Source organism: Culex pipiens, chromosome 3 (genome assembly GCF_016801865.2).
Source record: "Culex pipiens pallens isolate TS chromosome 3, TS_CPP_V2, whole genome shotgun sequence".
NCBI classification, from domain to species: Eukaryota; Metazoa; Arthropoda; class Insecta; order Diptera; family Culicidae; genus Culex; species Culex pipiens.
In genome coordinates this window covers 139,007,510-139,034,755 of record NC_068939.1, presented here as the reverse complement: position 1 = coordinate 139,034,755, position 27,246 = coordinate 139,007,510, and the positions used below count along the sequence as shown (strand labels likewise).

Here is a 27,246-nt window from a genome sequence, read left to right as displayed (position 1 = left end):
TGGGAATTGAAAATTGATGCTCAACATTCAAATGCGTTTTTCTCAAAACGCATGGTTTGTACATGATGCTTTTTGAAATGTTGGCGTCGATTTTTGTGTTTATGGAACCAGTTGCACAACATTTAAAAAAATGAATTTAAGAAAATATAATAATATAAATAACCGATTCCCAACAACGTGAACCGGTACGCAATCCCTGCCATACAAGTGTCCACTCCCTCGCTCCCCAAGCATCAACGCAACATAAACAAACGTCATGCTGCGTTTTATGCTCCCGTCACATTTATGCTTCTCACTCACTCACACCTTCGCACTTGTTCATGCCTCATTCATTCGTTGTCGTTTCGCCAGTGCAGTTCGGGTCGCTTTTCGCTGCTTTGCTTTGTTGTGAAACCAAAAGAAAAAAAAAAACAAATAATTGAAACGCAAATCAGGTGAAAATTTAACTTTTCGATCGGTATTTTCGTCAAATTCGGGTGTTCTTCGCGTGTAAAAGTTGTCCCAGTGAGCTTTCCGCAGGATGGGAGCCGTTTTAGGGCTGGTTTCGGCGGCCAATGTGAGTAATTTGGCGTTTCTTTTTCAAGATGAGGGGGGATTTTTTTTTCTTGTTTGGCTTTATTGATTTTTCAGCTGGGAAGACAAACACACAAAAGTTGAAGGTTGCTGATGGAATGTTTGTTTTTTGAAGCAATGTTTTTAATGAATTTTCAATCGTAAATAAAGGTAAATAAATAAGATATTTGTTTGCTGTTTATTTATTTTTATATAAACTTAACGAAAATTTTCTTACTTACTTTATTTACTTTGCAATTTTTTTTACATTCAATTTCTCAAAAAAGGAAAAAAAACTAACTAGAAAAGTAGATAGTGTTAAAAGTTAGTCATCGGGGAAGTACAATTCCATGACAAGGAAATGAAAGAATCTCGTAACAAATAATTTGATTAGCGTAACGTAAACCTTCCCGAGTTTGGTTCGTCTATTGGCGTTTGACTTTATTTTACTCTTGCATGTTGAGCAAGTAAAAAATGCCTAAAATTAAGAAAAAAGAGCAGAACGAGATTTGCTGAGAAGAGCGTTAATATTTAGTCACTCGAAGGTTATCAAATAAGTTGAGTGCTGATAAAGAATCTCCTCCTTTGTGACAAATGCGTTCAAACAACTCTGACGATCTTAAGCCTCAACTAACAACCTCTTTTATCTTCCCCCCGCAAACAGTTGGCCTGCTGCTGCACCGGAACCGCCTGTTCGCTGTGCTGCTCGCTATGTCCGTCCTCGCTCAAGTCCAACTCGACGGCGACGCGCTTCATGTACGCGCTGATGCTGCTGCTGGGGGCCATCGTGGGCGCCATCATGCTCGCCCCAGGCCTGCAGGACTTCCTGCAGAAGGTCCCATTTTGTGCGAACTCAACCTCGACGGCGGGCCACCTGATACCGAACTCGGACACGATCGACTGCAGCTCGGCTGTGGGGTATTTGGCCGTCTACCGGATCTGTTTCGCGCTGTGCTGCTTCTTTGCACTGTGGGCCGTGCTGATGGTGGGCGTGCGATCATCCAAGGATTCGAGGTCGGCGCTGCAGAACGGATTCTGGGGCATCAAGTTTATGATCGTGACGGGAATTGCGATCGGGGCGTTTTTCATTCCGGAGACGGGCTTCGGACCGGCCTGGATGTGGGTCGGATTGATCGGAGGATTTGCGTTTATTCTGGTGCAGCTGGTTTACATCGTTGACTTTGCCCATCAGTGGGCCGAAGCCTGGGTCAGCAACTACGAAGAGGAGGAATCCCGCGGCTGGTTCGCGGCCCTTTGCTGCGCCACCGGTCTCCAGTACCTGCTGTCCCTCACCGGAATCGCCCTGCTCTACGTGTACTTTACCCAGGCCGACGACTGCTCGCTGAACAAGTTCTTCATCACGTTCAACATGCTCATCTGTCTGGGCGTGAGCGTCCTCTCGATCTGGCCCAAGGTCCAGGAATTCGCCCCCAAGTCCGGTCTGCTGCAGAGCTCGATGGTCACGTTGTACACGGTCTATCTGACCTGGTCGGCCGTAGCGAACAATCCGGACGCGGAGTGCAACCCCGGTTTCCTGGCCATCATCGGCGATAAGCAGAACAAGGTGCACTTTGACAAGACCAGCATCATCGGGCTGGTCATCTGGATGCTGTGCATTCTGTACTCGACGCTGCGTTCCGCCAATAACGTGTCCCGGCTGGCCGATCCCGAGAAGCAAGGTAGGTTTGAAGGCTTGTAGGTTTATTCTTTCCATCGCACCACACAATTTTCATGCTATTGTTTGCACTAACCCGTTGTTAATTTTTAGTTTAGTTTTTTGTTTATGCGCGTTGACATCTGACTCGATTCTGGGATGCTTCTCTCCAATTTCGACACGGAACTCCCACACTTTCCTAATCTTCCTCCAACCGGCTCTGACTTAAAGCACCAACTTCGCCGGATTAATTGCCTGATTCGGTTGGCGCGCGTCTGTCATTTTTTCGACGTGTCCAGCCCACAGGATTCGGCCAGCCTAGGCGACCTTGCGAGTACGATGCCTACCGGAAGTTTAAGAGACCCGTTACGTGAACCAAATCCGGATATCAAAGAACTTGGTGATTCAATGAAGCTATGGAGGTGTTTGAAATCGCTGATCCCGCCTGGAGAACAGCTGAGATGGCGATCCTTCTGAACGAGTTCTTTGTACAGAGTGTGGAGGAGAACCATGCAAAGATTCCACCAACGGCATTAACGCTGCCGATATCAGGAACACAAGGAGTTGTTGAGTAAGTGAACAAGTTGCTGTCTCGAGGTGAATTCCCAGACGCATGGAGGAGGACCTTGGTGATTCCCATCCCATAAATTCCGAAATCCAAGAACCCGGAGGACCACAGACCTATCAACATCTAGTTTTCGAAAACATCACTCCTGTGAATCGGCGCTGAACCTGCTGCTGTTGAAGTGGAAGCAGTGTATTGGAGAGGGAAGAGTTGTTTTATCAGTCTTCAGGGAACCAATGAAGCGGGCCTTCGAAACCAATGATCGGACGAAACTAATAGGTGTTCTAAACAAAAGTTGGTTCTGGTTCAGCCTAGAAAACCGGACGCAAGTGAAAAGGTACAACAGCGGTACCTAGACAAAAGTGCAAGAGAACAATTCGCTCATCGCTTCTAACTTCGACTATTGTTCATCGATTTTGTTCTTGGGAACACAACGACAACTGGAAAGGATGCAGGTGCTACAAAGTAAAATAATGCGGCTGATCCTGAAGTGTGATCGACTGACACCTCCACGGAGTTTGCTCGAATGTTTACAGTGGATGTCGGTGAAGCAACAAATCGAGTACAACACCCTTATGTTTGTTATCGTATAAAAAAGGATAGCATTACCCTAAAATTGATGTAATCTGAGTGATAGAAGACTCTACATAGGATTTGAAAGAGCGCCTTGAGACGAGATTAGAGATATAGGGATGGGCATACACGGAAGTGGAGTAAGATTACAACACTCTATAAACACAAACGAAGAATGATCGAAAGATATCTGCTCGATAATCTTCCATACTACAAAAACTGTGTATGGTGGGCCATCCAAGGCAAAAAAATATTTGGCTTGCCGTAGAGTTGCGCCAGCTCGTGGTTCTTCCTTTTTCTCCAAACATTGTTCGCAGTTCGAAAACTTCAAGCACTTGCAGGTCCTCCTCGAGTATCATCCACGTCTCGTGCCTGTAGAGAACGACGTCGGGAAAGGGTACCAGACCTTAAGGTCTTGTGGGGTCCATTGTAAGCACGACTATCGGTGATAATGCGCCTCCGAATTTCTCTGCTGCAGTTGTTGTCCGACGTCATCAACGATCCGAGGTACACAAACTCTTCCACGACCTCGAACTCGACGCCGTCGATCGTCACGCTCGGTCCTAGGGAGCCCTAAGGGACTCGGTTCAACCTTCTCCGCTTCCCGCTTCTAATCGCTGTTCCTCCTAGCCATCTCCTCGAACGTTCTGCCGATCATTTTCATGTCATCGGCAAAGCAGATAAATTGACTGGATCGGTTGATAGTCGTGCCTCGCATGTTGAAGTCCGCCTGCTTCATAACACCTTCAAGCCCAATGGTGAAACAGAAGCCGGCGATACCGTCGCCTTGTCGCAGTCCCGTGCCCCGTCCATCGTTGATTTCACCAGTCTGATCAGCTTCCCGGGAAAGCCGTTCTCGTACATGATCTTCCATAGAGCTCATCGTGATCGACCGATTCGTACGCGGCTTTGAAATAGATAAACAGGTGATGCGTCGGGATCTGGTACTCGCGACATTTTTGGAGGATTTGACGTAGCAAAAAGATTTGGCCCGTCGTCGATTTCCCCTCCACGAAACCGGCTTGGTACGCACCAACGAAATGCTTTGCTCGCTCCGACAGACGACAGAAGATGATCTGAGACAGCACTTTGTATGCCGCGTTGAGAATATTGATGGCTCGATAGTTCTTACATTCCAACTTGCCCCCCTTCTTGTAGATCGGGCAAATAACTCCCTCTTTCGACTCCTCCGGTAGCTGTTCTGTGTCCCAGACCTTGACTATCAGCCGGTGTAGACAGGCCGCCAGCTTGTCCGGGCCCATCTTGATGAGTTGCGCACCGATACCATCCTTACCCGCTGCTTTGTTGTTCTTCAGCTTCTTGATGGCATCCTTAACTTCCCTCATCTAGGTGCTGACTCGTCCTCGCCGTCCACCATACCGCTGACGTCATTTCCCCTGTCCGCCGTCGAAGTGCTTCCACCTTTCGATCACCTCACGCTCGTCCGTCAAGATTCCCCCATCCTTACCCCCGGCACATTTCGGCTCGCGGCATGAAGCCGTTCCGGGATTGACCGAGTTTCTTGTAGAACTTACACGTTTCGTTGGAGCGATACAGCTGTTCCATGTCCTGGCACTCCAACTCTTCCAAGCGGCGCTTCTTATCCCGGAAGAGATGGGTTTGCTGTCTTCGCAACTGTTTGTACGACCGCTTGTTCCCACGGGTGTTGAGCAGCAGCCACTTGTCCAGCGCTGCTGTCTTCTCGTCCCAAATCGCCTGACATTCCTCGTACCCGATGACACTCGATTCCGCCGCCTACTGGCATTTTTTAATTTGTGTCAATTCAAGACTAGCAATTCACTCACCATACTAATTAGTGAAATGTAAAACTTCTAGTCACTAACAAAAACACTGCTTTCTTTTATTATTCTTTCTCGATTATTCAACCGCGCACTACTAACCCTGCTCTACGTAACTCCACGCACTTTCTTCCAACTAACTCTGTATCGGTGTGGTAAATGTTTGCACAACCCTTTTCCGCGAAACTTCTAACCCGTTCAGTTCTCGCAGCCACGCTCAGCGACGACGGGTCCGCTTCCGGCCACGCCGACGGCAACGCAGTGCGCGACAACGAGGAGGACGCCGTCGCCTACTCCTGGTCGCTGTTCCACGTGGTCTTCGTCACGGCCACGCTCTACGTCATGATGACGCTCACCAACTGGTACCAGTGAGTATTAGTTTTGAAGCTTTTTTGAGGTTAAAATTTAAATTCAAACTTTGTTTTTCAGGCCGAACTCATCGCTGGACACGCTAAACGCGAACGCCGCCTCGATGTGGGTCAAGATCGTCTCGAGCTGGTTCTGCGTCGGGTTGTACGCGTGGACGCTGGTCGCGCCGATGGTGCTCGTCGATCGCGAGTTCAACTAAACACTAATCTCGTCGTTTCCAAAGTGTGTTTTTGTAGGCTTAGAGCGATTTGCTGCAACCAGTGTTGCCACATGCTCGTCTGTATCAGAGGGTCCAAAAATCTGTCTTATCTGCACCAAGCATGGCGAATATCTGTACCATTATCTGTACGGTATATTTTTTTGTAAAATACTTTTTTTAAACATGCATTTTGAACAATCTTATGACAACACTAAATGCTGATATGCAGCTCGGGAGGAACGCAAAACTCCTTATAAAAATAACGCCCAAGAAACGGTCAAGGAAAGGGTAACGAAAAGATTTCCTTAACTGTTACGCAACTGAAAAGTAACAGAAACGGAAAGTGGTGTCTGACGTTTCTTCGCGCGATGTTTATTTGCAAAATGTTTTAGTTGAAAAAAAATTAAATATTCAGAATGTGTTTATTTGATTGCAACTGACGATAATTTTATTATTGATAAATATTATAATATTGAAAATTCCGAATTGCCTTATGATGCCGAATCTCAAACGCAGAATCTTGAAATTAAAAGGACGAATTTTGTATTTTGCTTGAAAAGAAGTAAACCAAAGAGAAAATCCATGAACTCACAGATTTAAAAATACAAATATCAAAAACAACATTTTAAAATTGAGAAATAAAAAAATCTTAGACTTAGAAAAATTTAAAGAAATATGTATTCAAAACAAAATTTGAAATTAACAAATTAAAAGCTATAAAATTCTAATAATTCAAAATTAAATTCAAAAAAATATAATTAAACAATTCAAAAATTCAAAATCCTTCAAATTCAAAATTATAATCCAAAAAATTTGAAATTCTAAAACAAAAATCTTAAATTTTAAAAATTAAAAATTTAAAAAAAATCAAAGAATTTAGAAATTTAAGAATTTAAGAATTTAAGAATTTAAGAATTTAAGAATTTAAGAATTTAAGAATTTAAGAATTTAAGAATTTAAGAATTTAAGAATTTAAGAATTTAAGAATTTAAGAATTTAAGAATTTAAGAATTTAAGAATTTAAGAATTTAAGAATTTAAGAATTTAAGAATTTAAGAATTTAAGAATTTAAGAATTTAAGAATTTAAGAATTTAAGAATTTAAGAATTTAAGAATTTAAGAATTTAAGAATTTAAGAATTTAAGAATTTAAGAATTTAAGAATTTAAGAATTTAAGAATTTAAGAATTTAAGAATTTAAGAATTTAAGAATTTAAGATTTTTTTGAGGACGAATTGGGACAGATGTGTAAGTTCTGCTACTGCACAATATTCAGAAATAAGTTTCGAATAGGACAGGCACAAAACAACAAAACATTGTTTTCCAAATTTTAAGCTTTTAAGTTAGACTGTAATCCATATTCATACCATTCAGACTAAAGTCCCGATCGACCCAGTTGACGGTACAAAACAAAATTTATCGAAAACTTCAAAACAAAATTACTTTGTCCAGAGTCCATCCATTAAATAGTTAAATGTGACATAATGACGTTACCTTTCAAGAAACAAATAATATTATCGCGGGCGTTAATAATTAGAGTTCACGCGCGCTGATATGACCGCAGAAGAATGCATCACAGCCGCAGAACAAATTTTTGGCTGTTGTCAAAGGTAGCCTTGAGTTTTCTGCTGACTTTTTGGAAAATATTCAAAACAAATCAGGTTGACAGCCAAATCGACGTAGAATTTCAGTTCAACCTGCTGATTTTAACACAGCGGTAGTTCGACGGCTGTAACCTCCTGTCAGTCACAGCGAAGGAGAAAAGTGATTTTATGTCGCAATAATGTTTTGAAAAAAGAGAATAGCATATCTCAATATTCAGGCAACTACAAGTCGGTTGTAAATATTTTTCTAATTTAGTGCATGTGCAGTTTGGAATGCTAGCAAAATAATATTTATTATCATTTTTTTTATTTTCATTTTTTGGCAAAAATTGCCTTAAATACAATCAGCAAGATTACAGATTTAAAAACAATTATGTTTTTTTTCATTTTATTTAAAAATATATTCAAATTAATAGAAAAAATACAATAAACTTTATGCCTAAGTATTTTCAGTTGGATCCAATACAACTTTTATTAAATTTTTGAGGTATTTTAGATTTTATTCTACCAGTGTTCTCCTTCATTTTAAAATCATTTTTGAGAAGAATGGGAAATGCTGGAAATTATGTTATAACTTTATTAGAACGAAATGCTATGCTATGAATTATTTTTATTAGGTCTTTGTCGGTACTGAAACCTGGTTAGCAATGAGTCTGCTTTTGTAAATACAGTTCTTTTAAACCTAAGAGTAACTACAGAGATCTTGTGTGTAAATGTTAGTGAGAGGGAGCCAATTACCCGCGGCGTACTGGGGGTTAGTATTGAGAGAGATTGCTAGTTCAAAATATTCCAGCACAACTGGATCTAAGATCTTTAAAAAATATAAGCATGATCCATTTCTAAATGTTTCAAAAGTTAAACTAGATTTAATCAATGAAAAGTTCTTAAATGTTAAGATAATTGCAATAACTTAAATATCCAATAATTTCATTTTGAGTAGGAATCTGTTTTATCTGAAAATCTGTACAAATCTGTACGGTGACCCAAATATCTGTCATCTGTACGTACAGATTCTGTACTCAGATCTGTGCTGAAAATCTGTACCATGACAGATAAATCTGTACATGTGGCAACGCTGGCTGCAACAGAAAATAGGTGTTTTACTTCATCGTTAGGGAAAAGGGCAAAAGGTTGAGGGAAGTGTGAGATTGGAGGAAAGATAAGGCAGGACCCCGTAACGGTGTAGCTTAAATTTAATCCGCTAACTAAACGTATTTACAATTACTCACAACACGCATTGATCTTAACCAACCAATTCGTACATCTAATAAAGTCTTGCGTTCCCCTCCGGAAGTTTATCTCTTTTTCGCCGCGATCAGCATCCGTTCAAGCGTTTTATCACGGCCCAGAATCTCCATCATTTCCGCGACTCCGGGACCTTCGTCCAGGCCGCTGAGGCAGCTTCGTAGCGACTTCATGAGCACGTCAAATGCAAGCTGGTTGCGTTCGGCGAACGCCTTGAGGAATCGACTCAGGTCGGCTTTGGTGAAGGTGGGCACCCACTCGGCGGCGAGGTTCTTCGCGAGGACGGCCAGCGTGTCTCCGTCGACGTTGCGATCGCGAGCGCCCTTCGGCAGGACCCACAAAAAGGAGAGTTTCCCCTTGACCAGGTCCTGGATGGCGTCGATTCGTGTCACCGACCAGTCCAGAACGGCCCGCACGTGCTTCTCGTCCAGATCGAGCTGCTTCAGGTTGTCCTTGTACTCGGCGCGCACCATCCGGATCACTTCCTGGACCAACGCGGCCGCCTTCTCCGGGCAATGCTTCAGCTGATGGGCGATCTCTTCCCGGTTGCACTGCTTCAACAGGTCCGGATTCAACCGACTCGAGTGAGCGTTGATCTTCTTGATGTCAAAGTGCCCGATCAAGTCCGCCATCTGGACGCCCGTGACCTCCACCAAATCCCGATCGAATCCACCCCCGCTCTGAGTGATAAAGTTCAGCAACGCCTGCGGGAAGATTCCCATCCGCCGGTAGTAATCCAACTGCACATCCCCCTGCCGTTTGCTCAGCTTCGACCCGTTCGGGTTCATCACCAGCGGCAGGTGCGCGTACTGCGGCGGCCGCCACCCAAACGCCTCAAACATCTGAATGTGTTTCGGCGTCGAAATCTGCCACTCAACGCCGCGCAACACGTGCGTAATCCGCATGTAATGATCGTCAACCACATTCGCAAAGTGATACGTCGGAAACCCGTCCGACTTGATAATCACCGGATCGCCCTCGTTCTGCGCCAAAAAGTACACAATCTTCCCGTAAATCAAGTCGTGAAAATCGTCCGCCTTCGGAGCAACCTTAAACCTTATACAAAACTTATCGTTCTTCGCCAACCGCTCCGCGATCTGCCCCGGCGTCAAATGCCTACACTTGTTGTCATACTTTGGAACCTGCCGCAACCGCACCGCCTCCTTCCTCAACAGATCCAACCTCCGCTCGGAACAAAAGCAATGATACGCCCTCCCGTCCTCCATCAGCTTCCGCACCTCCCGCTTATAAACCTCGTACCGTGCACTCTGCACATACGGCCCGTACTCCCCCCCATTCCACGGACTCTCATCCGGCTCAATCCCCGCCCACCGCAAATCCTCGTAAATCCGCTCCTGCGCCCCCTCCACCAACCGCTCCTGGTCCGTGTCCTCGATGCGCAGAATAAACTTCCCACCACGCGACCTCGCAAACAGATAGTTAAACAACGCTGTCCTCAATCCGCCCAAGTGCATGAAACCTGAAAGAAAATCAAATTAAAGCTTCAAAAACAAGCACCTCAAACCTTCCACCAACCCGTTGGACTGGGAGCGAACCGAACGCGGACGACGTTCGCGGGTGGCGGTTCCTTCGCCTCCTCCGGAAGCTTGCTGCACAGCTGGCGCCGCGTCCACAGCTGCAGCGGCAGGCGTTTGGGCAGTATTTTGCGGTAGAAATGCATTTCAGGCTGCGCTGAAGCAAGATTGTGCGGAATTTCGTAACGATTTCGGGGGGTGACGATTTCACATCGCGCGAGTGTCACTGACGGAATGGGAGAATCAAAACAAAAACAAAGTGGTGGGTTGTCCCTCGTTTGGGGCCCATGCTGCAAAAATGGGTTTTACCAAGCGGTGAAGAATCAACCCAGTCATGAAAAAGTACGGCGGACTGCGCCGAACGAGTAACACAAATGAAAATTCTGCTTTTGAAAGATCTCACGAGGAAAATTTTGTTTTAAAAGGCTTTGAAAGCTTTTAGTAAAATTTATGTTTGTTTATGCAAGTTATAAACTGTAATTCGTTTAGTTCAGGGGTGCTCAAAGTTTTTGGATGCCGGGCCAAATTTGAAGCTCAAATGAGCTTGCGGGCCAAATTTATAAAATTGTTTTTTTTTTTTAAATGAAATAACCTTACTAGACTAAGAAATTCACTTGAAATTTATTTAAACTTGTGCATTTTTTTGAAATTTTTTGGAAATTGAAAATAATAGAAAACAGAATATGACAGTTGATAATGGACGATAACTCGTTTTAAAAATCTATCTAAAATCAACTTAATTCAACCATATCGTGCTAAATTTTTAATGCATTCAATAAGAAAATATGTTTTTGAAAATCTAGTAAGTTTCAAAGTAAAATATGTACTAACAAATTATCGTATTTTTTCGAAAGTACTCAAACATTCATAATTTGCAATATGGGTATCAAACGAAGCGAAATTTGGTATGCTTTTTCACTTTATTAGAGTTTTTTTGGAAAATGCTGAAATTTTCACAAATTACCGTATTATTTCGAAAATACTCAAATTTTCAAAATATGCAATATTGTTTTCAAAAGAAGCGAAATTTTGTTTTCTTTTTTCACTTTATAAGAGTTTTTTTTTTAATTTCAAAATTACCATATTTTCGAAAAAACTGAAATTTTCAAATTTGCATGTTAAGAAAATTTGAGTATTTTCGAAAAAATACGGCTATTTGTTAAAATTTTTAGTATTTAAAAAACGCATACGAAATTTCAATTCGTTTGTTTTGCAAATTATGAAAATTTGAGTATTTTCGAAAAAATACGGTATTTTGCAAGGGTGTCTCACCACATCGGATGCCACCCGAATGTCAACCAAATGTAGTCAAATGTCATCCCAATGCATTGCACCTCATTCAAAGCCACGGTTCGATACCCTCGTACTGGAGGTTCCCAAATAGGTTCCCATTCGTTCGTACTAGAACACTAGTCACACGTAATACACGATACGATCGCTGACTGACCTATTACGTCCATGTTAACAACACGGTCTCGCTCACACCTCACCTCACCTCTCTGTTCGGGCGTTCGCGTACACTCTCTCGTGCGCTCCCGCCGAACAGCCGTACCTCTCTCCGATTCCTTTTCCCGTCGTGTCCGTACCCTCTACAGTCAGGTAGTCTCAGTGGACGTACGCTCATACGAGAGCACCGGTCTGGGATGGGCGCGCGCTCTTGGTGGTAGATACATCTCCGACACATCTCCGAGTGCGCACCGCTCCGAAGAACCACGTATGACGTCCATGTTAACAACACGGTCACGCTCACACCACACCTCACCTCTCTGTTCGGGCGTTCGTACACTTTCGTGAGCTCCCGCCGAACAGCCGAACCCGTATCCGATTCCTCTCTCCGTCTCCGTCCCTATCTCCTCTCGCCCACCTTCGTCGGGTCCTCTCTGCGGGCCTGCGCTCATACGGGGGCACCGGTCTACGGTTGGCTCGCGCTCTCGGTGGTAGATACGTGTATGTATCTTCGAGTGCGCACCTCCCGTAAAACCGCGTATGACGATCCCGGTTCAATGATGGAGTTTTCATATACGCTCATGAAGGGCCTCCATTACCAAACTTGACTCCCCATAGGTACGAGAAAGCAGAGCGTTCCCCAAAAGACGACTTAAAATTTGTATGCAATAAAAATGATCTCCAACCGCCTGCATCACAAGTCGGGGCAAATCGGGACATCATGTCCGCGGACGTATGCATCGGTGTTGAACGAAAGTCCCCGTACCCCCCAGCCTGGAGTTTGGTCACGTCCTGGCCACTCCCGGAACCGGTAAAGATTGCTTCCCCCGAAGGTAGGCATGCTCTGCGGGACCTCTTCCGTGCCCGTAGACGGGGCCACCATACACGCGTGCTCTACTACATGGGTCGACGATCTCGCACTTCCCGACCCCAGGGTCCCTGTCCGTGTGGAATTGCATCTGGAATAGTAAGCGTATATGGTGACCCCGACTCGTCATGCAAATATTTTTTTTAACCCGTTTTTTTTTTCATTTCTTCTTCTTTTTCTTTTTTTTCTTCTTCTTCTTTTTCTTTTTTTTTCTCTTCTTCTTTTTCTTTTTTTTTCTTCTTCTTCATTTTTTGACCAAAGCTCATGAGCGTACATCGGATAAAGTATATGGGGCGTACGCTGGCAAGGTCGAGCGCAAGCGACGCTACATGCTGCCACCAACACTGTCGGCGTACACCAGTCCATGTATATGGAGTGTACGCGGGTTTGCGCACACGATGTTCCCAGTCCTAGGACGGTACATTCCTTCGAAGTGGACGGATGCGCCCCCGAGGTTGCCTACCATGTCAACCTTTTTCATATGCCAGACTTTGGCAAATTTTGCCAATTTAGGTGAACTTTTTTCCCATGTAGGCGAAACTCGCCTCCAAGTAATCCAATTTGGCCTCCACTTAAGTAAACCTTGTCTCAGCGTGGATACCGGTACCTAAGCTCATCGGCGTACACCAGTCCGTGTACACCAGTCCACGTACACCAGTCCGCGTATATGGGGTGTACGCGGGTTTGTGCACACGATGTTCCCAGTCCTAGGACGGTACATTCCTTCGAAGTGGACGGATGCGCACCCGAGGTTGCCTACCATGTCAACCTTTTTCATATGCCAGACTTAGGCAAATTTTGCCAATTTAGGTGAACTTTTTTCCCATGTAGGCGAAACTCGCCTCCAAGTAATCCAATTTGGCCTCCACTTAAGTAAACCTTGTCTCAGCGTGGATACCGGTACCTAAGCTCATCGGCGTACACCAGTCCATGTATATGGAGTGTACGCGGGTTTGCGCACACGATGTTCCCAGTCCTAGGACGGTACATTCCTTCGAAGTGGACGGATGCGCCCCCGAGGTTGCCTACCATGTCAACCTTTTTCATATGCCAGACTTTGGCAAATTTTGCCAATTTAGGTGAACTTTTTTCCCATGTAGGCGAAACTCGCCTCCAAGTAATCCAATTTGGCCTCCACTTAAGTAAACCTTGTCTCAGCGTGGATACCGGTACCTAAGCTCATCGGCGTACACCAGTCCGTGTACACCAGTCCACGTACACCAGTCCGCGTATATGGGGTGTACGCGGGTTTGTGCACACGATGTTCCCAGTCCTAGGACGGTACATTCCTTCGAAGTGGACGGATGCGCACCCGAGGTTGCCTACCATGTCAACCTTTTTCATATGCCAGACTTAGGCAAATTTTGCCAATTTAGGTGAACTTTTTTCCCATGTAGGCGAAACTCGCCTCCAAGTAATCCAATTTGGCCTCCACTTAAGTAAACCTTGTCTCAGCGTGGATACCGGTACCTAAGCTCATCGGCGTACACCAGTCCGTGTACACCAGTCCACGTACACCAGTCCGCGTATATGGGGTGTACGCGGGTTTGTGCACACGATGTTCCCAGTCCTAGGACGGTACATTCCTTCGAAGTGGACGGATGCGCACCCGAGGTTGCCTACCATGTCAACCTTTTTCATATGCCAGACTTAGGCAAATTTTGCCAATTTAGGTGAACTTTTTTCCCATGTAGGCGAAACTCGCCTCCAAGTAATCCAATTTGGCCTCCACTTAAGTAAACCTTGTCTCAGCGTGGATACCGGTACCTAAGCTCATCGGCGTACACCAGTCCGTGTACACCAGTCCACGTACACCAGTCCGCGTATATGGGGTGTACGCGGGTTTGTGCACACGATGTTCCCAGTCCTAGGACGGTACATTCCTTCGAAGTGGACGGATGCGCACCCGAGGTTGCCTACCATGTCAACCTTTTTCATATGCCAGACTTAGGCAAATTTTGCCAATTTAGGTGAACTTTTTTCCCATGTAGGCGAAACTCGCCTCCAAGTAATCCAATTTGGCCTCCACTTAAGTAAACCTTGTCTCAGCGTGGATACCGGTACCTAAGCTCATCGGCGTACACCAGTCCGTGTACACCAGTCCACGTACACCAGTCCGCGTATATGGGGTGTACGCGGGTTTGTGCACACGATGTTCCCAGTCCTAGGACGGTACATTCCTTCGAAGTGGACGGATGCGCACCCGAGGTTGCCTACCATGTCAACCTTTTTCATATGCCAGACTTAGGCAAATTTTGCCAATTTAGGTGAACTTTTTTCCCATGTAGGCGAAACTCGCCTCCAAGTAATCCAATTTGGCCTCCACTTAAGTAAACCTTGTCTCAGCGTGGATACCGGTACCTAAGCTCATCGGCGTACACCAGTCCGTGTACACCAGTCCACGTACACCAGTCCGCGTATATGGGGTGTACGCGGGTTTGTGCACACGATGTTCCCAGTCCTAGGACGGTACATTCCTTCGAAGTGGACGGATGCGCACCCGAGGTTGCCTACCATGTCAACCTTTTTCATATGCCAGACTTAGGCAAATTTTGCCAATTTAGGTGAACTTTTTTCCCATGTAGGCGAAACTCGCCTCCAAGTAATCCAATTTGGCCTCCACTTAAGTAAACCTTGTCTCAGCGTGGATACCGGTACCTAAGCTCATCGGCGTACACCAGTCCGTGTACACCAGTCCACGTACACCAGTCCGCGTATATGGGGTGTACGCGGGTTTGTGCACACGATGTTCCCAGTCCTAGGACGGTACATTCCTTCGAAGTGGACGGATGCGCACCCGAGGTTGCCTACCATGTCAACCTTTTTCATATGCCAGACTTAGGCAAATTTTGCCAATTTAGGTGAACTTTTTTCCCATGTAGGCGAAACTCGCCTCCAAGTAATCCAATTTGGCCTCCACTTAAGTAAACCTTGTCTCAGCGTGGATACCGGTACCTAAGCTCATCGGCGTACACCAGTCCGTGTACACCAGTCCACGTACACCAGTCCGCGTATATGGGGTGTACGCGGGTTTGTGCACACGATGTTCCCAGTCCTAGGACGGTACATTCCTTCGAAGTGGACGGATGCGCACCCGAGGTTGCCTACCATGTCAACCTTTTTCATATGCCAGACTTAGGCAAATTTTGCCAATTTAGGTGAACTTTTTTCCCATGTAGGCGAAACTCGCCTCCAAGTAATCCAATTTGGCCTCCACTTAAGTAAACCTTGTCTCAGCGTGGATACCGGTACCTAAGCTCATCGGCGTACACCAGTCCGTGTACACCAGTCCACGTACACCAGTCCGCGTATATGGGGTGTACGCGGGTTTGTGCACACGATGTTCCCAGTCCTAGGACGGTACATTCCTTCGAAGTGGACGGATGCGCACCCGAGGTTGCCTACCATGTCAACCTTTTTCATATGCCAGACTTAGGCAAATTTTGCCAATTTAGGTGAACTTTTTTCCCATGTAGGCGAAACTCGCCTCCAAGTAATCCAATTTGGCCTCCACTTAAGTAAACCTTGTCTCAGCGTGGATACCGGTACCTAAGCTCATCGGCGTACACCAGTCCATGTATATGGAGTGTACGCGGGTTTGCGCACACGATGTTCCCAGTCCTAGGACGGTACATTCCTTCGAAGTGGACGGATGCGCACCCGAGGTTGCCTACCATGTCAACCTTTTTCATATGCCAGACTTAGGCAAATTTTGCCAATTTAGGTGAACTTTTTTCCCATGTAGGCGAAACTCGCCTACCATTAAATTAACTTTGCCTAAAGGTGGATGCCGATACCAGAGATCATCCGCGTACACCGGTCAGTGTATATGGGGCGTACGCTGGTACGCTGGTCATGCGCACTCGACGATGCATACTGCCACCATCACTGTCCCCATTACTTAGACGGTACATACCGAGAGGTGGATGGTCTGCGCACTTGACGCTGCATGCGTTGCCCACTTGTACCGTTCCCAGACTTAGTCAAATTTCCTACTTGAGGCAAACTTTTTTCTCTATGTAGGCGAACTTCGCCTACCATTAAATTAACTTTGCCTAAAGGTGGATGCCGATACCAGAGATCATCCGCGTACACCGGTCAGTGTATATGGGGCGTACGCTGGTACGCTGGTCATGCGCACTCGACGATGCATACTGCCACCATCACTGTCCCCATTACTTAGACGGTACATACCGAGAGGTGGATGGTCTGCGCACTTGACGCTGCATGCGTTGCCCACTTGTACCGTTCCCAGACTTAGTCAAATTTCCTACTTGAGGCAAACTTTTTTCTCTATGTAGGCGAACTTCGCCTACCATTAAATTAACTTTGCCTAAAGGTGGATGCCGATACCAGAGATCATCCGCGTACACCAGTAAGCATATACGGGGCGTACGCTGGTCATGATCACTTGAAGCCGCATGCGTTTTCTACTTGTACTGCGGACACATGTTCAATCCAAGCCAACTTTGCTTCTTAAGCCAACTTGGCTTAGCATCCCATAAGCGAATTTGGCTTAGCGACGTGCAAGCCAATTTGGCTTAACCACTTTACCACCGAAATGGTCACCGACTCAGTCAATGTACCGCGACCCATCCTCCGCCGCGTCCGTACACAGTGTACGGTACACGTATATGAAGCGCACGCATGTTTGCGCGCTCATCATAGCTCACTCGTTACGCTGCCCCAACTCAGACAACTGTGGGTACGTATTCATCTCACCTCAGCTCAGTGGTGCCTTCGCAGGCAAGAACACTTCCCCATTTCCGGGACTTAGACGAATTTTGAAACTTTTTCCATTTCATGGGTTGCATACATTTAGGGGCAACATTTTTCAAAGAGTATAACCCGGGTGTTTGTAGGAACCAGTACATAGGCTACTACAAACACCCGGGTATAACACCCCCCCTGACTATTCAACCACCACCTTGGAGGCTGAATAGTCAGAGTGTCATCAAGGATAGTAAAGCACACTCTAAGAGTACGGACATTATATAATATGTATTACTTATGAACCTAATCAACCTAGCTTGCCCTAGTTAGGCATGGGCTGTTTGTAACGTATCATACGAGCTTTTTCCTGAACCTTAGACGCAGTAAGCATCCACACTACACTACTCTTCTTAACGTGAAACACCTTCCCGTGGTCATCTCGTATCAGGTAGATGTGCTTATCGGACGTGCTGTTAGGCAGCGCGATCTGGCCCGAAAAGTTTGAAAACAGATGCTTAGCTTCATACACCTCCTGACCGGGTTCATGGTCTTCATGGTCCTCCGTGTCAGACTCACTATCGGAAACGATCAAGTCTTCCCAGTTCCGGTCCCCGAGGGCATGTACACTAAACTCGAAAGATTGTTCAGCCTGCAAGAGGCCAAGCTTGCCCAAGACCTCAGATGCCCTCCCCTCAGCACTGGTTAGTGCGGCTTTTATTTCAGCATCCGTCGGCAGTGTCGGTAGCACGGACACGTTGGTCGGACCCGTGTGACCAGGGAATCGAAACTTAATACGGTTACGGTGCTGAATTTGATGCAGCATGTGAGCTCGCCGCAGCTTTTCGCCGATTTCCTTGAAAGTGAGGTTCGTCTGGGTATGGTTCATTGTCGTCATCGATCGAAGATTCCGGAATGTCGCCTCGACGTCCTGACTGCCGAAACACCTCACTAAAAATTCCTCGGGTCGGCCACGATCGCGGCAGTCTCTTGCTGCCAGCACAAGGCTGTGAGCATTTATCTCAAGACAAGCGTACGTGTTTGCTGTCACACATTGGAAGCTGCTTGTTCTATTCTTCAATGTCCAGTTCCTCCACGCCCGCATGAAAAACAACGCCTCCCTGTGGAAATAAACGGTGTTTAATTTAAACCCAACAATTGTGCCATAGATTAACTGTACCAGAGCATTGAGATGGCTTCAATCGGCGCCAACGATACATCAGTATATGCTCGGTATATAGCGCTCATGTAGCGGAGCAGCACTACCGTGCCCTCGCTACCAGGCACATGTTCCTCCAACAGGTTGATAACGGCTTCCTCCATTACTTTTTCCGTAGGTCGAAAGCTCATGAGGTCGGTCGGGTGAAGATCACCGTACGTGAGACCGTGTTTGTCCTTCGAAACCTTATCCAACAGGGCATCGAGGTGGGTAACGCTAGCCACCGATGTACCAATCATTAACGCTCGTTTGCGATTGAACAACTTGCGCGCTAGTTTGTTCACTGTGTGCGTTATATCTTGGTACAGATAGGTGCGCTGAACAAGTTTCCAAAGAAATCTAACACCTAGCTCATCACACGGTACATCTGCCAATTGCATGATGCTGAGCATTGCCTTCAGGAGAGTTGGGTCCCCATCTGAAGCTATACCAAAAACGGTGATGCCATGCTTCTTCAGCAAGTCGATGGTGTGAAGCCAACGCTTGAGTACATCTGCATACGTAAAGCTGTTGTCCGTACCCATGTAGAACAGCACGTACGGGGCCGCATTTGGATCTAGAGGTACTGCTAGTTGAACGTATGCAGTGCTTGCCAGTCGGCAATTTTTCAACTTGTCAGCCATATCCTGCGCATTGCTGGCGTCAAAGTAGTTTCGTTTGGGAAGTCCCGTGTGGTCAAGCGGAGCTACTAGTCCAGTCAAAGTGTTTGTTCGCTCGTCGTACTGGGCACGCGGGGTAACCCTCGTCCCATCCTCCGCAAGCATCACCGTCAGCGGATAGCCGTTCTCGGTCAGGTAACGCTTCAGACCCGCCGCGTCGATCACCCCTGAAAAAATAGGAAGTTAATGAAGGTTTAAGATTAAACCAAACATTCTTACCATCTTTAATGTCCGTTGTATGTTTGTCCATGTGCCTTAGAAGGGTAGCTCGGCTTATGCCGGGAACATTCCCAACCATGAACTCATGATACTTCTTCCCAGCCATTATGTATCGATACAACGACATGTCCTTTTCTTCATCGGTGTAGTGTAACTTGCATGCACTCTTAAATGCGATGGTCTCATAGAGCTTAATCAGGTTATAAGCCTTGGAAGTTGCCACAGGACATTCGGCTGCACTGTCCCGTGGTTCTAGTTTCCCGACGTTTTGTTGTCACTCCTCAGAAAATGCCCACCCCGCAAGTGATGATGGTGACGGCTGCTACCTTCGCCGGCGTATTGATACTGATTGATCAAGTCTGCCACCGACTTTCTGCTCGGTTGACATACACCGCTACCAGCAGCTCCATCACCGCCAGCGCTAACAGGAGCTGTACCATCGTTACCGCTTTCCGCAGGTCCACCATCGCCACTGCTAACAACAGTTTCACCATCGACAATAGCAGCTTCACTACTGTCACCATCATTTGCAGCTTCCTCATTGCTACCGCTTCTCGAAGCTCCACCACTGCCATCGCCAACAGCTGCTTCGTCAACGCTATCGTTTCTCGAAGCTACACTACTGCCACCGCCAACATCAGCTTCCTCAACGCTTCCACTGCCACCACCAACAGCGCGATCCCCGTGAGCGCCATCTCCATCGCTATCCGTGTCCTCTTCTGAACTTAGACTTGCCAGTTCTTCTTCTCTTCTACGGACCACTCCCCGTAAATGTGTACGAACATGCTGGTAATAATTATTCGTAACCCAATTGCCACCAGAACGCTTGCACATGGGACGTGTTTTCTTGCATACTGCGCACGTAACACGTACTGTCGCTTGGTCCCCGGTGTTTGAAATGGTAAGCACTGGCAAGTCTACGAAGTAGTCGGGGTCGACTCCACATTCCTCGTGCTGACGGTAGTAGTTGGCCAACTTCTCTAGAAGCATTTTCTTCGAATCGTCAGCAATAGGATTTACTTGGTCTGTACCAATTTCTTGGCACCGTCTCGCTAGTACAGGTGAGCCCTCGATGAATTGGCGTATCCCGTACTTTTGGATCAATTTGCCTACATTGTTGATCGAAACCTCTTCAGCGGCATGCAAACTGAATGTTGCCAGGTCGTTCTGTTGCCGGCCAAACACATCGTACTTTGACCTTGCGAGCCCTCGGCTTACGGCATCATCGAAAATTTCGACACCACTCTTTCTGATATCATCTTCGATGAGTTTCGGCCATTCCACACTTGCCTCAGCGATGACTTGCGATGCTGACAGGTCGAACATATCCAGCAAGGCCATGACTCGATGCGGCACGAGACCGATCACCTTCTGGACACGTTTCCAGAACCGCTCCTTTATCTGCCCCCTTTCTTCGGCATTCATCCTTGCTGCTATTGTGATAGTCAGTACAACGGCACTATTTTAGTCTGCAAGGAAAGGAGAAAGACGTTTGGTTAGCAAAGGCAGGCAATAAAATGGCAAGTTTAAATGCATTATAATGCATCCGAACACATCGGATGCATCTTTTATGAGCCACCCCCTGGTATTTTGTGAACAATTTTGAGTACATATTTATACTTTTAAACTTACTACAATTTCAAAAAATATATTCTTAGTGAAAGCTTTGAAAATTTAACATGATTTGGTTTAATTAATCGATTTTAGAAAGATTTTAAAAATGCGTTATCGTTCATTATCAGCGATAAGATTATCGTCGATAGAATTATCGAAATAACGATAACCATTGTCGTTATCGTCAGACGATAATATTATCGACGACAGTTTTATCGATTGACAACCTTGATTTGTGTCGTAAAATGAGGTTCGAAAAATGATCCATATTTTTATAAAATAATATTTAGTAAAAAAAATGTTCAAAATAAACCTTCATTTTGAAAAAATATAAAATCTTTTTACAACTGGTCAACGGGCCATTTTACATTATCATTCAAAATGGGTTCGCGGGCCACAACAAATCACCTGGCGGGCCACGTTTGGCCCGCGGGCCATACTTTGGTCACCCCTGGTTTAGTTGAATTCGCTACTTCGAATGCCAATTTGAAAAAAAAAAATCAAACCATCCACATTAACGACCCCCAGGTCTTTTGTGGACTCTATTGCAAGTTTCTGCTCGAACCTAGAAGTCCAAAGGCTTGAATGGGGAGAGCACCCAAACTTCTTTCTACTCCAAGGAACCTTCCACCCCAGGCTTCGAATTGACAACCTTTGGATTGCGAGTCCAACCGCCGCCAGCGATTCCACCGGAGTAGGCTTGGTTTGGTGTGTTGTTTGTCCTTATGGCATGGAGACGACTCCTACACCTGGAATGACTTAACGGCCTAACAACCAAGGCCGGGACCGACATTTTACTTCCTCATCCGATGGAAGGTTGGAGCAGATGGGAATCGAACCCAGAATCATCCGCATACAAAGCGGACAGCGTAACCATTCGGCCACGCACTGCTAATTTTAATGTATTCGAATTAAAAAGCACTCAAACATCTAAACCAGTTATCAAACTGATGTTGAAATTTTTGCCCATTTCCGAACACGTAGATTCAAATTTTTGACAGCTGTCAGTCGTTAATAAGGCTTTCTACTCAGAAAAAAATACTAACAGATGAGAGTAATTCTCAACAGCCAAGCAATTTTTTTTCACGATTTTTAAATTTGAATTTTAGGATTTGGATGAAACTTTGTTTATGCATTCCCTAATGTCAAAAGAAGCAATCATTAGCATTATTTTTTCCAAACAAGTTTCAATTCAATGTTTGGGGCTTTTCATACAAAATGGTTATGTAAATTTATGCAATTGGGTACTAAAGCCCTACGTAAATTTTTATATACAACGGTAAAAAACACGATTAAAAACCATTTCTGATCACTTTTTTTCATTTTAATGCAAAATTTTTTTTGACAAGACAACATTTTTTCGATGGATCAACTATGGTCCCTTTGAACGAGCTGTCAAGTAGGAGCTTTTCTGTCAAGAAGAACCGCGAGGTTAATTTTTCAAAATGGATTTAAAAATTCATTTTAAACTCTTTGTGGTCGTACAAAGGGTCATTGTACTCAGAAAAATAAGCTTTATTGCTGTAAAGAATAATATCAGCAATCTCAGCTTCATTTCAGGACCCAATTCTGTACCTTGAGAAGGGATTTTCTGATCGTTTTGGTGTCTTCGGCAAAGATGTAGACTTTCCCGAAGACCAAATTGACGCTGTCGTGCTATCTTGTCACACGTCGTTTTTTGACGTTTCGAGAAAAACGCGTTTCAATGTTTGACCTTGAATCTAATCTAATCTAATCTAATCAAACCCTAGCGCAGCCAATCTTTCTAAAGGATCCTGGAGAGTGCCTTAGGTTAAATGACGCCTAGCACTCTTCTTGTCATTTATTAACATTTGTAGTGCGCCATTGCATCGGAATGCATTGAAACATCACAGACGTTAAAGCGGCCAGGCCTACTGGGTAAAGTTGTATCGCAGAGACATGATTCGTTGAAGTGGGTTGAGTTTGAGCACGGAGTGTTCGAACAAAAACACAATTCTGAATCGACAGGGGAGGAAGAAGCGTGGGGGCACACCACCATACGCTCCGAGATTTTCGGTTTTATTCGTTGGGAGCACCATGCTAAGAAGGTTTGGTACTCCGGGACCCTCGGGGATGGGACATTGTATTTCCACGAATGCCCTGGACTCTATTTGCCGTGGTTATAGCGCCACAACTCGCTCGTTTAAAATGTAAACAGTAACAAACACGTGTTGTTTGGTTGACAATTCTGTGCATTGTTTTGTTTGGTTGAATTTGGTTGTCGGAGTCCCGAGTTATAATTATAAATGTTCACGGTAGTCGGGCATGTAAGTGTGTCAAACGTGTTCAGACATGAAATCCCTTTGCCCTTTGTCGCACCTACATCAATTTTCAGGGTGTGTCAAGATCTAGGTCAAGATAGCACGACAAGATTGAAATTTCTGTAGTATGAATAGTAACAATAATGCACGGAGTCTTTTTTCGATTTATAATGAATATCTCAGGATTGAAATAAAATTTTGGGGATCTGTGAAGGTCAAAAGGTTAGGCTTTGTGAGCTGCACAAAATGGCGTTCTTAACTCAATTTGCCTTAATGCGCGTGCGACAAGACAGCACGACGAAATGTATCAGAAAATCCCATCTCGAAAACAGATCTCCGCGAGGATTTTCGAATGTTTTTGTATCACTTTTCTATTGACAGCCCCCAAATTTGTATGGAGACTTGTATTAAGAAATTTATGATGCAAAATGGCTTATTTAGACATAAGAAATCGATTGAGAAATATTTATACAAATGAAAAAAAAATCAGGATTTTTTTGCGTCATTTTATTGTTTCTCATTTAGAATCCATTAAAAATATGCTTTTAATCTAGCTTTAATTTGTAATTCAAAATTCATACAAAAATAACACACAAAATTAAATCTTTGATAATCTGAACCGGTTCGCAATCTTCATCGTCTTCGTCCAGCTTTGTCGTCGCTTTTGGCAGCACTGCGCAAGTTCCCTCACGAAGGTAAACAAACCAGCATAAACATCACTGCAACTGTAGCATAAAAATCACACCATCAAAGCGAACGGTACTTTTTGACGTATACGCACTGCGCTGCTGCAGGTGTCAACCCGTGAAACAGCTGTTTTGTTCCGAACCTATTTTGCTAGCTAGTTTTTCGTCCGCAATCAAAATCGATTTTTGGAAAAAGAAAACTTAAAGTTTATCGAAATTTCATCGAGAAAAAAATTGGTAAGTAGCAAAAAGTGACAGCGTGTCCATCGATTGTAATTCGTAAGCATGAATATTTTTGGTCCAACTCAGCACTTCCAGCAGCAATTATTTTGTCGATAGAGAAAGGAACTTTTGCAACACGAGAAATAACTAGTTTAGTTAGGTAAGGTCAAATTTGGTAGCGCACGCAATAGAGCGGATGAAACTGGTCTATATTGCAGGAAGGTCGACCATCCGCTGCGCCGGAGAATGGCCAGCTGTTGAGGGAGGAATTAGATTGCTGTTTTGTCACCCCCCTAGAACAGCTGCCAAACATGAGGAACGTTGTACCGGATTTGATCATCTGGTAGGTTAATTTGTTTCTTTTGTTTGATTCTCAACTAAAGAGTGGTTCGTTTCAGCTTCATCGTGATCGTCACGGTTACGGTGGTGCGGCTCGTGTCCAACATCCTGCACGAGAGTCTCGGAGTAGGACCGGGCACGATTCCGGCGGCCATCGTCGTCGATGGGGTCGCAGTGTTTCGGGAGGAGCAGACCCTGACGCTTTCGCAGCTGATCGATCGCCGCTCGAAGGAATACTCCTGGTTGATTCGGCTATCGGTGAATACTTTCGGGTATTTGTGCGTGTTTGTTCCGGGAGTGTTGATCTACAAGTACACACGCAGGATCAAGTATCTGGAGCGGTCGGACAAGTCACCTTTTTCAAACGTGATCCGGTTCTGTTTTGGAGGAGCGAGCGATGGGGAACGAGCTGATGGACGGGGCCAGGACAAGGGTGGCAAGTCGGGTAATTCGATGCGGGATTTTATTCTGCTGCTGTGGTGCCTGTTTGGGCTAATGACGTCCTACTTGACGTGGGGCGTCCTGCAGGAAAAGATCATGACGCAAGAGTATGAGAATGCGGACAAAAAGAAGGCTCACTTTAAGGATTCGCAGTTTTTGGTGTTTACGAACCGTGTGCTAGGATTTATGATCACGGCGGTTTACCTGACCGTGAGGAAGCAGCTCAAGCAACGTGCTCCGCTGTACAAATTCTCGTACGCCTCATTTTCAAACATCATGAGCGCGTGGTTCCAGTACGAAGCGCTCAAGTTCGTCAACTTCCCCACCCAGGTCCTAGCCAAGTCCTGCAAAATCATCCCCGTCATGATGATGGGCAAAATTATCTCCCGCAACAAGTACGAGTTCTACGAGTACCTCACCGCCATCATGATCTCCGTCGGAATGATCTTCTTCCTGACCGGCTCAACGGACGAGTCCAAAACAACCGCCATGACCACGCTCACCGGTGTCCTGCTCCTCATCTGCTACATGACCTTCGACAGCTTCACCTCCAACTGGCAGGGCGAACTGTTCAAAACGTACTCCATGTCCTCGATCCAGATGATGTGCGGCGTCAACCTGTTCAGCACACTCTTCACCGCCGCCTCTCTCTCCATGCAGGGCGGCTTCTCATCCTCGCTCGAATTCGCCGCCGAACACCCAAAATTCGTACTCGACTGCGTCGTTCTCTCAATCTCCTCCGCCATCGGCCAGCTCTTCATCTTCTACACGATCGCCACCTTCGGCGCGGTCGTCTTCACCATCATCATGACCCTCCGGCAGGCGATCGCCATTCTGCTCTCCTGTCTGATCTACAAGCACAGCATCTCCTTCCTCGGCATCGTCGGCGTGATGATCGTCTTTCTCGCAATCTTCCTCCGTGTCTACTGCAACCAGCGGCTAAAGGCCATCAAGCGAAGGCATGCCGGAACGACGGAAGGGTCCTCGGCCCTCGTTGGCAAGCCGCGACTCAACGTTTGAACGTACCAAAAAGAAAAAAAAAACTTAACCACGTTTTAGTTTTAAACTTAAAATCGCACAAGGAAGAGTTAACTTAACGCGAACTAGATATCTTAAGAGCCTAACGAAAGGGAAACAGTGTTTCAGTTGTACAAATTCTATGTGAGTGTGTAAAATGTAGAGTTTTATTAGTTGGGCAGTCCCAGTTATGAACTGGAAAGCCCGTGCGTATTGCTGTATTTAATAAATTGAACTAGTTTTATTTTAAAGGAAACGGTATCGTTTCATGCTTCATCAGCGAGGAAACCAAACAAGCGAATTAAGAACGAATAAAGCAAGTGAAAAATAAAGTGTTGGTTTTTCTCCATTTTGTATTAAATCCTTTTTAAGGTGAAACTGGACATCTAGCATCTGCCAAAAAACTTCTAGATCGACTTAAATTAATTTTTATATTGGATAGACTGTTTCAAAGGAGAAAAAAAAAAATAAAAACATATTCTACAATTTATGAGTAATTCCGTTTTGAAAATACAAACTTTTCCTGTCATGCTATAAAGTGATGAAATGATTTACGGAGGATTGGCAGCCACACCCCCGAGTCGTACATTTATCCACCGAGGTTCTGCAGAGTTCATTTAATATGATGAGTGCTGACGAAAACGAGTTTTGCTTCGAAAAATAGTCAATTGAGCTAATTTTTAGGATTCGGGCACAGTACCCCTATATGGGATAATGTAGTGGTGTAGCTTTCAAGTTGATTGTGAAAAAGCATAACTTTCGACACAACGAAACGAATTTTTGGGACTATTTTGGGAGATTAAAAGTAAATGATTTTGTCACTCCGTAGGGACAGACTAAGTAATAGCAAAACACAATTGCAAAGCAATATTTTCATATAAAAATATAAAAATTTCATCAGAACTTTAGGCTGAAATAAAAAGTTGTGTTAGAAGGCAAACCATTTTTCTGACACGTTTTCCGGTAATTTTTTTTAATGAAAAGCTGAGATAATTAAGCCTTATTAAGAGAAGGGAAGCAATATAAGGAGAGATATTCCAATTTCGTAAAAAAAACGACTTTCTCCAAAATCTCTGGAAATGAATATGATGATAATATCACAGACAATCTGTCTGTGATAATGTTGTTGAAACATGTGAATTGTATTGAAAGCTTGAAGAAGAAATTTTCTTCTTCTTCCCTCTTACCATGTCTCAAAAAATCGGGGGGTTTTTCTAAAATTAAAAAAAAAATATTTTGGGATTTGAACTTTAAGGGATAAACAGTGATTTTTTTCCGAATCATAATTACATAATTAATCCTACAACTTTTCCGTAGGCACCAAACCGATAAAAAAATCATTAATCTACAGATTTTTGAAAAAAAAAAAAAAATCAATGAAAAATGATGAAGAGTCGATTTGCGAAAGCGTAGATAATTACTAAGTTCAC

The 27,246-nt window shown here is 44.9% G+C and overlaps 5 protein-coding genes across 6 annotated transcripts; 2 read left to right on the top strand and 3 right to left on the bottom strand.

Moving 5' to 3' along the window:
- The first annotated feature begins 373 nt into the window (after positions 1-373).
- On the top strand, positions 374-5,770 carry LOC120417336 (serine incorporator 1). 2 transcript variants are annotated; one of them, XM_039579337.2, is made up of 4 exons: positions 374-556; positions 1,217-2,231; positions 5,346-5,511; positions 5,573-5,770. In XM_039579337.2, exons 1-4 carry the CDS (start codon positions 521-523, stop codon positions 5,709-5,711), a joined length of 1,356 nt encoding a protein of 451 aa, XP_039435271.1. In that variant the 5' UTR covers positions 374-520; the 3' UTR covers positions 5,712-5,770. The 2 variants fall into 2 exon arrangements, with proteins under 2 accessions (XP_039435271.1, XP_039435272.1); XM_039579338.2 differs by having other exon boundaries at positions 376-556; positions 5,355-5,511.
- A 2,719-nt stretch (positions 5,771-8,489) lies between these two features.
- Positions 8,490-10,321, bottom strand: LOC120417335 (probable glutamate--tRNA ligase, mitochondrial). Its single transcript, XM_039579336.2, has 2 exons — positions 10,096-10,321; positions 8,490-10,039 (listed from the first exon to the last, which is right to left on the bottom strand). Exons 1-2 carry the CDS (start codon positions 10,238-10,240, stop codon positions 8,610-8,612), a joined length of 1,575 nt encoding a protein of 524 aa, XP_039435270.1. The 5' UTR covers positions 10,241-10,321; the 3' UTR covers positions 8,490-8,609.
- A 1,040-nt stretch (positions 10,322-11,361) lies between these two features.
- LOC120417342 (uncharacterized) lies at positions 11,362-18,223 on the bottom strand. Its single transcript, XM_052710648.1, has one exon. It carries the CDS (start codon positions 18,221-18,223, stop codon positions 17,444-17,446), a length of 780 nt encoding a protein of 259 aa, XP_052566608.1. The 3' UTR covers positions 11,362-17,443.
- A 65-nt stretch (positions 18,224-18,288) lies between these two features.
- Positions 18,289-22,751, bottom strand: LOC120417334 (uncharacterized). Its single transcript, XM_039579335.2, has 4 exons — positions 22,726-22,751; positions 19,542-20,674; positions 19,216-19,467; positions 18,289-19,163 (listed from the first exon to the last, which is right to left on the bottom strand). Exons 1-4 carry the CDS (start codon positions 22,749-22,751, stop codon positions 18,289-18,291), a joined length of 2,286 nt encoding a protein of 761 aa, XP_039435269.2.
- Positions 22,752-23,849: 1,098 nt separating this feature from the next.
- On the top strand, positions 23,850-25,896 carry LOC120417339 (adenosine 3'-phospho 5'-phosphosulfate transporter 1). The gene is made up of 4 exons (XM_039579341.2): positions 23,850-24,034; positions 24,107-24,179; positions 24,238-24,362; positions 24,418-25,896. Exons 3-4 carry the CDS (start codon positions 24,331-24,333, stop codon positions 25,817-25,819), a joined length of 1,434 nt encoding a protein of 477 aa, XP_039435275.1. The 5' UTR covers positions 23,850-24,034; positions 24,107-24,179; positions 24,238-24,330; the 3' UTR covers positions 25,820-25,896.
- The last annotated feature ends 1,350 nt before the right edge of the window (positions 25,897-27,246 follow it).

What these genes read in the sequence shown, in the direction of transcription:
- LOC120417336 (XM_039579337.2), top strand. Translation starts at nt 521, where the DNA reads ATGGGAGCCGTTTTAGGGCTGGTTTCGGCGGCCAAT. An exon ending in GGCTGGTTTCGGCGGCCAAT is followed by an intron (nt 557 to 1,216) that starts GTGAGTAATTTG and finishes CCCCGCAAACAG; the next exon opens with TTGGCCTGCTGCTGCACCGG. An exon ending in GGCCGATCCCGAGAAGCAAG is followed by an intron (nt 2,232 to 5,345) that starts GTAGGTTTGAAG and finishes TAACCCGTTCAG; the next exon opens with TTCTCGCAGCCACGCTCAGC.
- LOC120417335 (XM_039579336.2), bottom strand. Translation starts at nt 10,240, where the DNA reads ATGCATTTCTACCGCAAAATACTGCCCAAACGCCTGCCGCTGCAGCTG. An exon ending in GTTCGCTCCCAGTCCAACGG is followed by an intron (nt 10,040 to 10,095) that starts GTTGGTGGAAGG and finishes ATTTTCTTTCAG; the next exon opens with GTTTCATGCACTTGGGCGGA.
- LOC120417342 (XM_052710648.1), bottom strand. Translation starts at nt 18,223, where the DNA reads ATGCGGGCGTGGAGGAACTGGACATTGAAGAATAGAACAAGCAGCTTC.
- LOC120417334 (XM_039579335.2), bottom strand. Translation starts at nt 22,751, where the DNA reads ATGTCTCTGCGATACAACTTTACCCA. An exon ending in CTGCGATACAACTTTACCCA is followed by an intron (nt 20,675 to 22,725) that starts GTAGGCCTGGCC and finishes AGACTAAAATAG; the next exon opens with TGCCGTTGTACTGACTATCA. An exon ending in TACAACGGACATTAAAGATG is followed by an intron (nt 19,164 to 19,215) that starts GTAAGAATGTTT and finishes CTATTTTTTCAG; the next exon opens with GGGTGATCGACGCGGCGGGT.
- LOC120417339 (XM_039579341.2), top strand. Translation starts at nt 24,331, where the DNA reads ATGAGGAACGTTGTACCGGATTTGATCATCTG. An exon ending in GTACCGGATTTGATCATCTG is followed by an intron (nt 24,363 to 24,417) that starts GTAGGTTAATTT and finishes GGTTCGTTTCAG; the next exon opens with CTTCATCGTGATCGTCACGG.